The sequence below is a fragment of the Castor canadensis genome, chromosome 18 (genome assembly GCF_047511655.1).
Source record: "Castor canadensis chromosome 18, mCasCan1.hap1v2, whole genome shotgun sequence".
In the NCBI taxonomy this organism is placed as follows: domain Eukaryota; kingdom Metazoa; phylum Chordata; class Mammalia; order Rodentia; family Castoridae; genus Castor; species Castor canadensis.
In genome coordinates this window covers 6,434,240-6,449,983 of record NC_133403.1, presented here as the reverse complement: position 1 = coordinate 6,449,983, position 15,744 = coordinate 6,434,240, and the positions used below count along the sequence as shown (strand labels likewise).

Sequence of the window (15,744 nt, the reverse complement as noted above, 5' to 3'; positions counted from 1 at the left end):
TATTTATTCATCAAAATATCTCAAAGTAAAAGATGAACTTAAAATTTTTGGTTTTATTAACATAAAAGCTATCCTTAACACAGTAAATTTGTTTCAAACGTTCATCTTCATGAAGCACAAATAAAGTGTATTTAACATGGTTTTTGAACAAGCTTTGCCACCTTACTTCTCCTCTCATTGCCTGTATGGCACGTACAATTACTTAATTTCATAATTTATATTCTGATTTTTTAAGATTATGTAATTAGATACACCCAGAGAGAGGCCCTAGTCATGTCTATTTTGTCTGAATTGTAGATGCCCTTTAGAAACAAGGATTCCTTTCTTAGATCCTGGATTGTTTCTTAAGAGATGTTACAGATTTACTTCTGTTGATTCTGACATGACTTTTTCCAGAGATGCTTGCCTTTTATAAAACACCAATTATGTAGAAGGTAGTTAGTGTCATTGTAAGAGGACCATGGGACTGAAAATTGAATGGCTTGTGTTCTACAAGGTGAAGTGTCTCTAGGATTGAGTGTATGATACATTACAGAATAAGGACACAGCACCTGAGGTGGAAAAGTAAGAAGGAAAATCCAAGTCAGGGAAACAAGTGTGAGTGCATTCATGATCTCAATAATTGGATTTCTGTCCTCATGGAGATGCTTCACAGCTGACTCAGACTCAGACTCATCCTGATTCCAGCTCAGCGAATGATCAGCATTGCTGTGGCCAGGAACAATGAGGTGCAGAATACCAGATATGTTCTGGATATAAACTGAGGATAGTTTTTTTCTATTTTCCTTCTTTGGGGATATTGAATTTCAGATTAATGTGTCCTGGAGGAGAGGTGGTGTTGCTTGTTCTGGGAGATGCTGTGGTGGGCTTTTCTTTGAGAAGATATAGTTCAAATAAAACTTAGAGAGCGATTCCCCACTTTCCAGTGGAAAGGATAATTACTGTGGCTTCAGTGAGTAAAGATCCAGACTGTTGTCAAGGTTTCCTTCATGGTGATGAACTCAGGATTTCAGCCCAAGGCATCTTCCGTGAGCTTTTGCCACAGCAGGACAGCTCCCTCCCATCCTGTCATCTTCCTAAGGCTAACCTTGAAACTCTTTCCCACAACCCATGCCTCAGTACCTCTTTACCAGAAAAACATGTTGAATCTGATCTCTTAGAATAAACCAGCTTTCCACTTCCTCCCCTCTCCCTTTCATGTGATGATTTTCTCTTTATCCATGAGACTTTTCTTCATTCACTTAAATCACACCCTCTCTCTTTCTTGTCCACATGCTGTAAGGTCCTATAGCCCCATACCCCCACCCTGTCCTTGCTCTATGATGACAACCATTTTGTATTGATGTTTTCACTGGATTTTCTTACCTCTTGTACCTGAACATAGCACCTCGAGTAAAGCAAGGTGATCTTTGTGCTGTTCACATTATACCTACAGGTTATAGACCTGGTCCTGACATGTGTGAGGTGTTTAGGAAATGATGGGGATGGAAAGAACTTTGGAGAGCAGGTTATACTAGTCATTCACAGTTGATGCTATGTTTCTGATTCTGTCATGAATTTTTATGGTCTTGGTTTTCAGGGTTTTGAATCCAGCGTCTAGGGTTTTTTGACCAATATGAAAAAATACAATCTGGAGCACCTCTTCCTGTCAATGATAATATCGTTGCAGAATTGGAGAAGATGAGGAAACATTTTGTAAACTATTTTCTCAGGTATCAGTTAGAAACTCCATTTTTAGCAACACCAACAGGCTAAATCACTTAATTTGGGCAAAGACTGTGTCCCATTACTAGTCAGACAGTGGGTTTTTTCTATTTGTTTATTTGTTTTTCAGCAATTTTATTAGTACATAACAGTGGTATGTGGGGGTTTAGCTGTAACATTTCCATGAATTCCTTGGTTGGTTCATTCCATTATTCACCTTTTCCCCCTCTTCTAAAATTATGTTGGCATATTTCCATTTTCCATATTCACATGTTTTGAAAATACAACAACCGTACTCACTCTCCTTCACCCTCTTCATTCACCTCTCCTATTAGTATCCTGTGCTCAACATGACTTCTTTTATATTCCTGCCATTTATCGTTTGTCTATTCATTTTTCATGGTGATTTGCCTTATTATTTTACCTGTAATGCACCTGATCCCCTCATATCTCAGAATCTCAGTAAAGTTGGGCCTGTTTAGTGCTTGTAGAGAAGTCAGCAGGTTTTGTATTACTACTTCAGTGGCCAGGAACACTATCAGTACAATGATGCTCCTGACCCAAATCATGCAGGAACAATCTGTAGCCCAAAATGGTCAGGGAGCTCTTGTTCCCTGACCTGGATGTGAAAATCTGGTGATCATACCTGAGAAGATAATTCCTTGACTTACAGGAGAATGTGGTTCCCAGCTGACAGCTGCTGCTACCAGGAAAAATACCTACTCTCAGCATTGTTGCTGCTTCCAGTGCAGGAGATTGTGGCTGTATGAGCCACAGAATAAGACAATAGAGATGGTTGACTCACCACCCACTGGACTCAGGATCACAATGTTCTGGAGAAAAACACCATGCTTGAGGTGATTCAATTCACATCCAGAGTAACTCTATCCTTAATTATGCTTGACTGAAAGAGAGCTTCCATCCGTCTGTGCAGTAAATGATAATGGTTAGATGGAGATAACCCACACCATGTTGTAAAATCCTATTTAGCTCTGCATCCTGAGAGTCCTCAGATGGGTCTGGATTGCCAATTACCTCTTATCTCTCCAGCATCAGAAGTTGAGGGAGATGTACATGTGACCTGGGGGTGTGTTGTGATTTCTAAGAACTTGTAAAAATTATTCACTAGTCCAGCATTTCATAAATAGAGAAATCCAGACCAAGATTGTGTTGACTTCAACAGCATGCAACCACAAATCCCTGACAAACAAAACACAGTGTCCCAGCCACCAAAGATGCAGAAACACATGCATGATTGTTTTCTCCACTCTTCCCTTCTGAATACCATGGATGTGAGCAGGGTATATGTGCGGTATATCATAACCTCATGCCTCTATACACACCATTTCCACCAGAATTCACATTCTTCACTGAATTGTACAAAGCTTATGTGAGTACAGAGTGAGAACCTTTCTCCATGTGGTATTCTGTGAAAGAGATTAGGGAGAGAAGGAGTTCATGTAGACATTCTTGGAATCTATAGGGATTGTGGATAGGACAGTAAAAAGTTGGCAAAGGACATTGATCATGGTTTTCATGTGATCTTTTCCAGGGCACACAGGGACAGCCCAACTTTCTGTTTAGGACCCAGTTCTTAATTTGTCATGCCTTTGTTTACTCTCTAGGCCCTTTGAGTCTGCTCCCTAGGTGTTACAGTTGGTAGTCTCCATGTCATGCTGCCCCCTTTTTATCAAATCTGGACCTAACTCTATCTTTTGAGCTGCTCCATAGAACATGCATTATGTAGTTCAGTTTGCTTAAAGAGATAATATTGGGACTCAGCTTCCCTACAGATGTTGCTACAGGAAGCTCCAATTACAGAGAGCTGAGCCACTCTACAAGGCAGATCTGCATGAGTCACTGAATATTCAAATTCTTTTTGCTCCTCTGCCAGGGTCTGGGCTGAGTTGGAACAATTCCTTTTATAATTCTGAAACGATATTTCCTTAAGTATCAAATTTCATTATCATAATCAAATCCTGGGAGGCATATTCTGAGATATTGTCCACAAAGTGGATGATAAGTGTATTTTCAATATAGCCAAGTGAACTGTGTACCTGTTAAATAATCATCACTTTTGCCGCCTTCCCTAGTTTATATCTAGTGTTTTGGGGGATTTATAAAATAGATATGACAGAGCAACCCTGGGCTTCAGGAGTCTGTCACTTTGTGAGAGAGCATCAGAGAGCATGTCCCCTGGTGAGTTTGCAAGATGCATTCAAAAAGGTTAGAGAATTGTGCTACACTATCCTTCTTCTATCCCTCAAGAAACTATGCTGTATTTCAACATCAGTTACACCAATAAATAATGAGAGTGGGGCAAATCGTGGCATTGCATTAGTGAAAGCAAGAAGGTTGTGTATCAGGAGCCACCTGTTTTGTTTTATTTTGTTTTCTGTATTGGAGTTTCAATTTAGGAATTACATTTGCTGGGCAAGTACTCTACCACTTGAACCATGTCTTCAGACCTTTTTTTGCTTTAGTTATTTTTTCTGATTTGGACTGGAGCTCTGCCAAAAACTGGCTTCGGTATCAATATTTGTATCTATCCCTCTGATGTAGCTGAGAGCATAGAAGGGCCCCACCAAAACTCACTTGTTTGTTCAGATGGGATCCAACTACCATGTTAATTGAGATGGCCCTGAGCAGTGATCCTTCCAGTCATGGCTTTCTGATCTCTACCTCTCCACTAACTGGGACTGCAGGCATGAGATACTTTTCCCAGCCCAAGATCTGCCACCACAGTGCACCTCAGTGCTTTATAGACAAACTTTTCAGAAGTCGAAGAAACTATATTGATTTCCTACAGTATTAGAAGAAAAAGGATAGAATTCAATAGAGACTATATTTATCGCTGTATTATGGAGTCAAAAAACATAATTTTAAGATTCATCTGTTAGAGCACAAGAGCATTAAGGAAGCCGTGCCCTTGGATCATGAAGTTCCTGACATTTTGCGCTCTGTAGAACCCTTCAGGCCAGTACAGATGGTTTTCAAAAAGAGTCTTCAGCATGAAGTAATCCAGATGTGAGAGATGTAGACTGCATGATGCCACTTATAAATCTTAGGCAATGAAAAACAATAAAAAGAGTGAGTAGCACATGCTTTATTCACACTACTATGAGAAAAGGAAGGGTTCTTGTCTCGCTTCCCCATGGGCCTGGAGCACTGTGGGAGCATCAGTGCTATCATCAGCAGACTGACAGTAATAATCAGCCTCATCCTCAGACCAAAGCCCAGCAATGGTCAGGGTGGCTGAGTTGCCAGAATTGGAGCCTGAGAAGCGATCAGGGACCCCAGAGGGTCTCTTGTTATCCTCATAGATGATGAGTTTAGGAGATGTTCCTGGGAGCTGTTGGTACCAGTTCACATTGTAACTACCAATGTTGCTGCTACTTCCAGTGCATAAGATGGAGATGCTCTGTCCAAGGTTACCAGACACTGAGGGTGTTTGGGTCAGCACAGACTGTCCCCAAGAGGCTAGAGGTTGGAAAACAAAGAGACACCATTGTAGAATCTAAATGGAGGGAAAGAGAAGAACCTCATAGTTTTCCCAGGCCCTTGCTGTCTCCTCTATCTACTTACCTGTGCAATACGTAAGGAGAGCAATGAGGACAGAGGACCAGGCCATGGTAATAGCCTTACACAAGTCCAGTCTTGGAGCCCTAGTGCTGAGCAATGTTTCCCTCATGTTTCTCCCTTGCCCTCTTTATACTATGACAGGGGGAGGGTTCACTCATGCAAATAGTGCTCTTCCAGTTTTCTGATCACACCTTGGACCTGATTTAGTCTGTTTTGCTGACGAAGTCACATGGGCAAGACTGGTGCTGGGTAGTCATAGGAATTGAGTCAAAGCTGTGAGCTCTGAGTAGAGGGTACCAGATAGGGTCAGGTGTCTCCTAGCTCTCACCACACCCAGAACCTACAAATATGAGGCTCAAGTGCCCCCTGGTGTTCAGATCCATGCACACTACCATGTAATATGTCTACCAGCTCCTCAGAGATAACCTTGTTTACCCAGTGTCCTGTTCATAGCTCCTACCTTAATGCTATGACATGTGGGAAGGTATTGTGGACTCCCAATTGTCTCAAACCAGCACACATATTCAGATCATATTCTTAGAAAGGAATTGTCCCATAGTGAACTTACTGCTCATTTACAGGAGTGTAATGTTGTTTGTAATATAAATTCCTCTCAGATTACTATCAAGATAACCCAGGGGCAATCAATCTGTTTTCCTGCAACACATAAATACTCTTTTAAAAGTCTTTTCCACCTGAACAATAAATACTGAATTTTCAAATTGGTCTTTAACCAAGCTTTATGATCATATTATTTTTCTCATAATATGACAAATAAAAAATATCTATTATAGTTAATATTATATAGTAGATAATATTCACTTTCTTATTTATAAAACTATAAACATAATATTATAATCTTAACCTTTTATAGCTTATCCACTGAAATGCACCAGAGCCACTCTTATGGTACAGATATGTATAATGAATAGTGAATTTGCTTTAAGCTCAAAGATTTTTATTGGATATTAGAATGTTTTCCAATATATATCACATATTTTCTTTCATTTACCTAAATTTCACTAGAAGTCCCTTCTATTATAAGACAAAATTCTGAAGATGAATATTGGAGCTATTACCTTACTGAAGCTGGAAAAGAGATGAGAAACACACTGGGGTGTAGTATTTGGAAAAAGATGTACATGCTAGAGATATTACACATTATTGTATAATGAGTGGTAACACAATTTGGAAACCGAGAAGAAAATTATAAGATTGTAAATCTTGGCCAGTCTATTCAGAACTGCCAGTAGTTAGACTTAAGTCTGATATCTTGTTTATTAATCAGTACATCTCAAATTAAAATAACTTTTAGTATTATTAACCCAAAAAGTATGAGGCAAGCTATTCCTAACACAGAAAATTTGTTTCAAAGGTCCACCTTCATGACACACAAATAAAGTATGATTACCATGGTCTTTGAACAAGCTTTGCCACCTAATTTATTCTCTCATTATCTGCTTAATAAATTATATGGCACACGAAATTACTGAATTTCATAAGAGTCAATTTTTTAAATTTATATTCTGAATTTTTAGAGATTATCTAGTTAAATACCCCAGAAAGAGGCCTTAGTCATGTCTATTTTGTCTGAAGAGTAGATTCCATTTAAAATCAGAGATTCTTTTCTTAGATCCTAGATTATTTCTGAAAGGGGTCTATAGATTTATTTCTCTTGATGCTGACTTTATTTTTGCAGAGATGCTTGCCTTTTCCCAAGCAATGTACTATAGAATTCCAGTGTCATCGTAAGAGGGCAATGGGACTGAAAATTAAATGACCTGTGTTCATTGCGATGAAGTGTCTCTAGGGTTGAATGTATGATGCATTACAGGATAAGGGCATAGCACCCCAGGTGGAAAAGTGAGAAGGAAAATCAGAGTCAGGGAAAAAAGTGTGAGTGTATTCATGGATCTCAATAACTGGATTTCTGTCCTGATGAGTTGCTTCACAGCCGACTCAGAGTGAGACTCTTCGTGATCCCAGCTAAGTGAATGATCTACATTGCTGTGGACAGAAAACATGAGGTGCAGGATACCAAATCTGCTATGGATATAAACTGAGAAAAGTTTTGTTTTTCTAATTTTTGTCTTTCTTTGGGGATATTGAATTTCATAGTACTGTGTTCTGGAAAAGTGGTGTTGCTTGTTCTGGGAGATGCTGTGGGGGCTTGTCTTTGAGAAGGTATATTTCAAATAAAACTCAGAGATATTCAGACTGCAGAGATTAATTCTCTCAACTATAAGATTAGTGCAGTGGTTATAAAATAACAACATATGATGCCTTTAGATCAATAATTTGTTCATTTATTTTATTCATTTTGTAGCAGATATTTAGGGATGTTTCACATATATCAGATATGATCACTGAGAGTGTCATTGTATCTTAAGTGTTCCCAAAGGGCCTATATAGTAACAGCTTGATCACCACATTGTGGAGTTACTAGAATATAGTGGAACTTTCAGGAGATGGGTTACATGGAAGATTGGGCCTTTGACAGTGTGACCTTGTAGAAGAAATTAGGATGCTGGCCATTAGTTAATCTGTTTCTTTTGCATTTGCTTGCCGTCATGATGTATAGCTTTGCCACTGAGCTAAAGGCAACAGGACCAAGTGACCATGGAGCAAAAACTCTGAAACCATGAGACAAAATAAATCTTTCTCTGTTAATAAATGCTCTAAGGTCGTTTTCCCACAGCAACTGAAAGGTGGCTGACACAGGTATTTCAACAGTTGGCCCCAGGACACTGATGCAGCATGGGTCAGGAACAAGAGGGAATGGAGATGTACTAAGAGGATACCTCAGGTCTGAGGACCTTCAGAGTATATAAATCAGGGCAGAAGGGATTTCCCTAGGCTTCAGTGCCTGAATATAGCAAGGGCTCCAATGCACAGAGACCTCCCAGCTTGACTTCACGTGTTGGACCACGTGAAGGATTACACAGCAGACAGGAGAGCACAGCCCCTATCCTCAGGGTGGGTGCATCGTTTAAACTGGATAGTTGTGATGTAATAAATGATACCCTATGATCTCCCTCCAGGAAATCCAGCAGGGAGAAAACAGGTGAATGCTTCTCTTGCCTTGTGCCCAGCACCTGATCCACCTGCAGGAAGTAGACCCCTCAAATGAACACCCAAACTACAAGGTTCACTCAGCAGAGCTGTGGTCTGAAAGACTTTTCCACTCCAAGTCACTTACAGTTTGTCTTCATCAGTACCCCTCTTCTCCAAAATCTCTTTCTTATCTAACAGCTTGTTATCTGCTACCCTGAACCTCCATCCTCAAAATGTCTTTTGCAGAAAGAAAAAACCCAAGGGAGAATTGTCATCTCACATATAAGTTGTTTGGTTCAGGAATTGTCAAAAGTTGTAGAGAAAGTTTTTTTAAAGTTAAGAATTTAAAAATATAAACTTTCATATATATATATATATATAATATATATATGTATATATATATAAATATATATATATATATATATATAAACACACCTATAAATATAGGCATGTTTATGAGAGAGAGAGAGAGAGAGAGAGAAAGTTAAATTCTTCCAAAATGTTTACTTGTTCCTTTTCAGGTGCACTCTTATACTGTGAGAATCTAAATCAGATTATATAAAGACATCTCAAATACCAGTATGTTATCGAAAGGATATCAAGGAGGAACTGAAAAAAAAATCTGATATTATCCTACTGATGCTTGTGTTTATCCAGCAATTGAAAGGACTGAAGGAACCATAGGCTCAGTGGCGTAGTTTATGCAGCTACTTGGCCTGATTCTCCACTAGTACCTGCAAGGGACTGAACTCTACCTCTGTCGAACACTTTCAAGACTGCATTGTGCACATCACTGTGTCCTGCTTATCTGTGGTGAGTCATGGATTTTACCTCATGTGTTCTCTCTACAATGAGAATCAGCCTCCAGATTTGCCAGGAGACACTTTGAGAACCTGGCAGGACCTACACTAAATTAGCTTCTTCAGAGTAGCTAACAAACAGAAAATTCTCAGTCTGTGATTTTCTATGATGTTTGGGTTAATTTCAACCCATAATCATGCTACATTTTTGTATAAATTACAATAATTATTTAAAGTACAAAATAGAAAGCTAGAATTTTTGAAAGATACATGAAAGCAATCAATTATATTGAATGTTAATGAAGTACATATATAATACTACTTTTCCTTGTAATATGTATGACTTTAACATAACAATGTATAATATATTTTTCCTAGAGATAAAGAAGAAAAGTCCAACCAAATTTCCCCAAATTGTTTAATGCTCAGCTGCTCAGTACAGTGCTAAAGTCATTAATATCTGCTTATCTCTTGGTTTGACCTTACCTGCTACTCATTTGTGTGTGTCCTGCAGCCAGTTACTAAATAGCTTCTATGAGTGTATAGAAGACAATCCTTGATAAGATGTTTTCTACTAGTGAAAATATTCATAGGATCTTCTGATAATATGCTTTAAAATATTGTTTGTATAAAGTACTCCCATATTTTGATATGCAGAGAGGCATCACCCTGACATCTTGCTTTTATGGGATCTCCTCTAGAGTGTGAGTCCCACTGACCTGAGCCATAAGTGACGAGTGCAAGAAGAAACATTATTCTGGCCATGGTGGAAAACTTAACAAGTACCAGGTGTTCTCAAACCCCTCAGCTTGAGTTTGACATTCTCAAGGCCTTTTCAGGGCTCCTCCAACACATTGAAGTTTCTTCATGCAAATCAGCTTCCTCTCTCTTTCTGCACTGGTGTTCAACCTGATGTCCCAGGGGAGAGATCTTGAAGACTCAGAGGGTAGAACATTGCAGACCACTTTGTACAAGTGGTCTTGTACATAGACATTAAGATGGGGGTTGATGCCTTTCACCAGTCAGCTGCTTCATACTCCTATTGATCTCAGGGCCAATCCATTCTCTGTAAGGCCTACAGGACTGACTATTATAAAAGGTATGCTTTCCATATTCTATCCTGTTCATCTACTTTATAATAAACTCATTTCCCTAGTGGTGAACGTTTCTTTCCTCCAAGAGAAATGAATGCAGATCCTCTTTGGACATGACTAACAGGATCCCCTTACTCCACAGAGATGGAAATTGGACCATACAGAGCAAGGCTATGGGATTCTCACTCTATCTGTTCATAACTCAGTCTTGGAAGGTGTCTTCATGAGCTCCAGTATGGGCTCAATGCTTGATACAGACAAATACAACAGCATTACAAGGCTTCCGGTTCTGCCTGCCTCTGCTCTCAGATGTGGATTGTATGGAAGGGATTAGGGGAACTGCAGTTGTCAGGAGAATGTTAATAGGAAAACCATGAAATTATGAGGTTCCTCCAAACATCCACTACAATAGCAAGAAAACATGTGTTTTATGATCAGAGAACAGTATTTCTGAACAAATTAATGTCAATATCCTGGAACATTTCCAAACACTCTGTAATTTATCATTTTCCTAAGAAGTATATCAGGAAGGGTGGTCAGGGTGATATGTGTTTGAAGAGATTATCTCATAAAACAAATATTTACTGAAAATATATTACAGGCAATTATTAAAAGTATCTGCTACAGTATATATGCATGAATTATTTGTGTCTGTATATGTTTGTTCCTGTGTACATCATGTCTCTGTATGTGTAAGTGAGCAAAAGGACTGAGAATCTGTGTATGGGTGAATATCCTAGAGTACCATGATCCACTTGACCCAGGTAATAGGTTTCTCTGGGTTTTGTGTTTTTTATCCATCAATGACTGTGCTGCTGGATGCTGCCCACTCTGGGATGCATTAGTGATGAATCTCATTCCAATGAGTTTGGGATACCATCATTCTCTCCAACCTGCTTCACATCCCATGCTAAGACTCTGTTCTTGATTGTGAAATGTGACATCTGCCTCAGCATCTTCATACCAGCCTTTACTTCAGAGTCCATGTTCACCATCCTCAAAAGATCCAAAGAAGAGTCAGTGTTTCTGTCCAAATCTCTCTAGTGGTCAAGGCACTCTTTTTCAATATAGTACAGATTCTAATTCCTAACATACTGTTATATTTTGCTGTAATTTGTGTGTTCTCCAAAGGTCCATAAGTAAAGGCTTTGTCCCAAGGAACTTGGTATTGGAAGACACTGTGGTGAATTCAGTTGTAGAACATAGTGAGAAGTCCTTAGTCTACTGGAGATGTTTCCACAAAGAGGACTGCTACACTCCAGTCTTCTCTCTCTCTCTCTCTCTTTCTCTCCCTCTCTCCTGGTTTTGTGTTATTGTGACACAAAGACAACTAATAATCCTATTGAAGGAATTTTGCATTTTTGAACCTAAATTACTATTTTTAGTGACAAACTAGGTTTTTTTTTGCTCATTTATTTTCCTTTTTCAATTTAAAAAATGTAATTATTATTGCTTTGCTGAGAGTACATGGTGACATTTACAAAAGTTTTTACAATATATCACAGTTGAATTCATTTCCTCCATTAGTCTACTTTACTCCTCCTCCACCTGGTCCTGGAACAGTTTTGACCTTGGGGTCTCTCACTTGTTTGTCAAGGTCTACATCATTTGAGCAATTTGCAAGCTCTTTCATTTTGATTTTGTTTTTGAGATAGGGTCTCTTTAGCCTTGCCCAGCTCACTGTTAAAAGATGATCCTTCTGACTCCACATCTCTAGTAACTGGGATTGCATGTATGTGCCATTATGTCCAGCTACAACCTTGCCTCAGGAACCCAAGTCCTTTAACCCTAGTCCAGTTTGTCATCATAGCACACTACATCAAAAAGATTCATTGTCATATTAAAATGAATTTTTTCAGTGCATTAGAAACACTTAATATTTTTAGTTTTTTATTAGGATATAGTCATTGTACAGGGGAGGATTCATAATGGGAATTACGGTTAGACTTATATTGTACATGAGTTGCATTTCCTCTCTCTCTCCCTCAATCCCCTCCCTGCCCCACTTAAAACAATTGCAAGAGGTTTCTTAGTTCTAATTCACATAGGTATATGAAGTCCATCAACCACATACCATCACCTTAATATCCTTCAATCACCCTTTCCCCTCCTGCTAGTAATCCCCACACTATACCCTCCATACTGTACCAATTTACAGTGGGCATACATTGAGAAACCCCTGTGAACATCAACTTAAATATTAATAATGAAAAACAGGACTGTTAAATTAAGCCTAAAATATTGGGCTTACTTATTTCTGTTTTTTTTTTCTTTTTTTGGGGGGTAGTGGGCCTTCTGCTTCCTTAATTTTCTATTATTACTCCCCAACCACACAGTATTCCTGATTAATTTCCTTCATGTAAATTGACTCCTTCTGTGTGGCTGTTCTCTGCCTGCCTACCTATCAGTCCTGAACAATCACTAGATGAGGGAGAGAGAGTGGAATAGGAAGCAAGGGTGAAAGTCAGGTCAGTGATCATGTAACTTCTGGGGACACACGTGCAGGAAAATCTCACTTTAATGAAGACACTGCCTGTTGGAGTACATGAAGTCAGTTGAGTACTTTCCTGTGTTACCTGGTCCAGAGCTCTATCCTCTCAGACCAGACCAGCAGCGCCCTCTGCTGACCACAGATTCTGGGTTTTCAACCCCTCTCATATCCAGGGCTCAGAGAAAGGCCTTCTGATTATGGAAAATGAACTTTCTGGCATCATTTCTCTATACAGAAGAATGAGTCATCTTTTCCACTCTTGCTATTTAGTCCTGGAATACTGATGTTTTCAGGACTGTCATGACCTCCATACTTACAAACACACTGTTTATGATACTATACATCACATTTACCTGTCAATTGAGTTTGATTCTGACAGTTGCCTATGGCCTTTGGGAATCATGTTTCAAAATTTAAACTTTAGCTAAAGATAAGGTGATTTTTACCTGATAGTAATTCTGTGTAAAATGCTCTTATGCACTGACTTATTTTTGGATGCTGGTATTGGAGGAATCTCTTACTATCTTCTTCTTCACCTCACTATGCCTGCCTTAATTTTTGATGCTTGTCTTCATCATGAAAATAGGTTATTATGGAAATATTCTTTCAATTTTGCTCTGCTTTCCTAAGTTCAAACTTCCCATGGATACCAATCTTACAATACTTATTTTTGTTGAATATTTTAAAATTATTTAGCATAGTTTCATAGTTTTGAACATTACATTTAATATTAAAATAAATAGAGCCTCATTCATTTTCCCGCCACTCTGGACTAAGGAGTCCTCATGATGTGTACTTCATTTGGATGATGGCTTAATGAGTTTTGTTTATTAGGAATTTCATGGATTTAATAGCCATTAGCTTTATAATATTTTTGTATAAAAACACTGATATTTAACAACATCATTCCAACTGAATGACAAGAGAAGGAAAATCACTGGAACTTTGGAGTAAACTGAGCATGTGAGGAGTCTGAGAGTTTTGACCTTATTGCAGAGGGTTTACCCTGAACGTTGGACTAGAGGATCCCCTCCAGGAAGCCAAAATCTGAGTTTTTGTTCATCATGGGCAGAGATAAAGCAATGATGCCTCAAAAAGAAGAATGGAGATTATTATTTGAGTTCTCCTCAGAATGGAGGAAATCTGTGGCTGTGCAGATTTAGCCTGTGTGTGACAATGACATTCAGCTTTATTTTCAGTTTGGAACCTAGAGGAGGTGAAAGAAAACATCTTGACAAACTTAGATGCTTTGATGAGGACTGATTATTTACTGGCCAGTCAGTAATGTCTGAGGTCACAGACTTGGGTCTTCTTCCAGGAAGTCCTTTGTACCAGTCCCTATAATGACCTACAATGATTCTGCTGCTTCCTGTGTAGAAGAAACACACCTCAAATCTGTGCACATCATGTGCTTCCCAGGGACAGTTACACATGCACTTACAATGAAATTTCTTCTTATTGAAGTCCTCAAGGTTCAGTCCTACACCCTGGATTATTAAAATTCTCCAATGACTTGTTAGAGGAGAGCCTGGGAGAAGTCAGTCACTGTGATTTCAGGAACCAGGAGAATCCCTATTATCCTAACTAATGTCAGCTCCAGGAAAGTGATATTTATGGGAACTACTTTATCCAACATCGCAGAAGTTTCAACATTTTGTCAGCAAGATGGACCCTCCCTTCATTGGCTTACAGCCATCAAAAACTGTTCTGCTTTCAATCTAAACTCCCACCTCTAGGCAGGTAAGGCCCTCTCCTTGATATCATAATTGAAGGTGCGGGAACACTACAGGTGAGCCAGAACTGCCTCAGGCCAGGAAGAAAGCTAATTTCTTCTTTCTTTGCAGAATAAGAGCCAGCTTTATAGGCTCTCTTCAAAAACAGTGTACCACTATGTGAATCATCATTCAAGATTTGTTTTGTTGTAATTTTTTGTTTGATTTCGGTTATATTCAGTTTTATCTAGGATATAAGATACATGGAATGGAAACAGGATGACAGACATTGTGGCCCAGATTATATTTTGATTCATAGATAGTTATAAGTTAATCAATTAAAATTTAGGAAATGTTAGAGTCCACAGACCAGAACAGACTAGGATTTTTCCCACTTCTCCATTTCCTGTGTCAAAGTACAACACACTATTGTAGCCAATCAAGCAGTAATAGTCAGCCTTGTTCTCAATTTGCACACTAGATATGTGCAAAAGTGCTGAGTTGGCTGAGGTGTCTTTAATTCCAGAAGAACTTCTGGGACTCTTGTGCTCTGGAGCTTGTCTGAGTCTAAGCAGAATCTCAGGAGAAACCTGGGAGAGCTTTCAGGCTTTTGCTGGGACCACTGCACTCCAAAACTCTGATATCACTACTCAGAGTGCAAGTGATTTTTGTAGGTGCTCCAGGAGACTTAGACAGGGAGGGCAGTTGTATCAGCACTGTGCAGGACATGGAAACTGCAGAAACAAACAGTAATGGGTGTAACAGTGGACCCACATTTAGGATGCTGAGGGTCTGAGGCAGAGGGACTGATGCAGGCTGGAAAACTGTCCAGAGTCTCTGTTACCTGTCCCTACCTGTTTAGTGAGACAAAAGCAGGGGAATGAAAAGTCATGGCAGACACAGCCTCTGACCCACAGAGTGGATTTGGGCTTTCCCAGCTTGTATTTTCCTCTGTACTGCCTCCAGGGAAAAGAAGGGGCTGTCCATGCAAACTGACCCCTCCCTTTCTGGATCCCTCAGACTACACCAGATCTCTGATGCAAGAGCCTTAGAGGGATCAGAGGACATAAGAGACTGTGTTTTAAGTGAGCTGTTTAGTGCAGGTGACAACTGTTTGGAATATGCACAGCTGCCTACCCAGCAGGTTCTGTAGCACCCTTAGAATCTCTTGGAGCACTTGAGACAGCTCAGTCCTTACCAGAAATAAGGGCAGTGTGGATCACATCCGCAAAACACCATGAAGTGCCAGAGACAGTTCCCCAGCATCCCCTGATGCTGTACCCTTTGGGTACTGGTGCTGAATTTAA

The 15,744-nt window shown here is 39.4% G+C and overlaps 1 protein-coding gene and 1 gene segment (V, D, J or C); both read right to left on the bottom strand.

The window, feature by feature from the left end:
• Window positions 1–15,744, bottom strand: part of LOC109684467 (immunoglobulin lambda-1 light chain-like) — a 781,398-nt gene that overhangs the window by 565,216 nt on the left and 200,438 nt on the right. The window lies entirely within an intron of this gene.
• LOC109677523 (immunoglobulin lambda variable 1-40-like) lies at window positions 4,823–5,439 on the bottom strand. The segment is given in 2 exon segments: window positions 4,823–5,184; window positions 5,290–5,439. Coding segments are annotated over 2 exon segments (468 nt in total).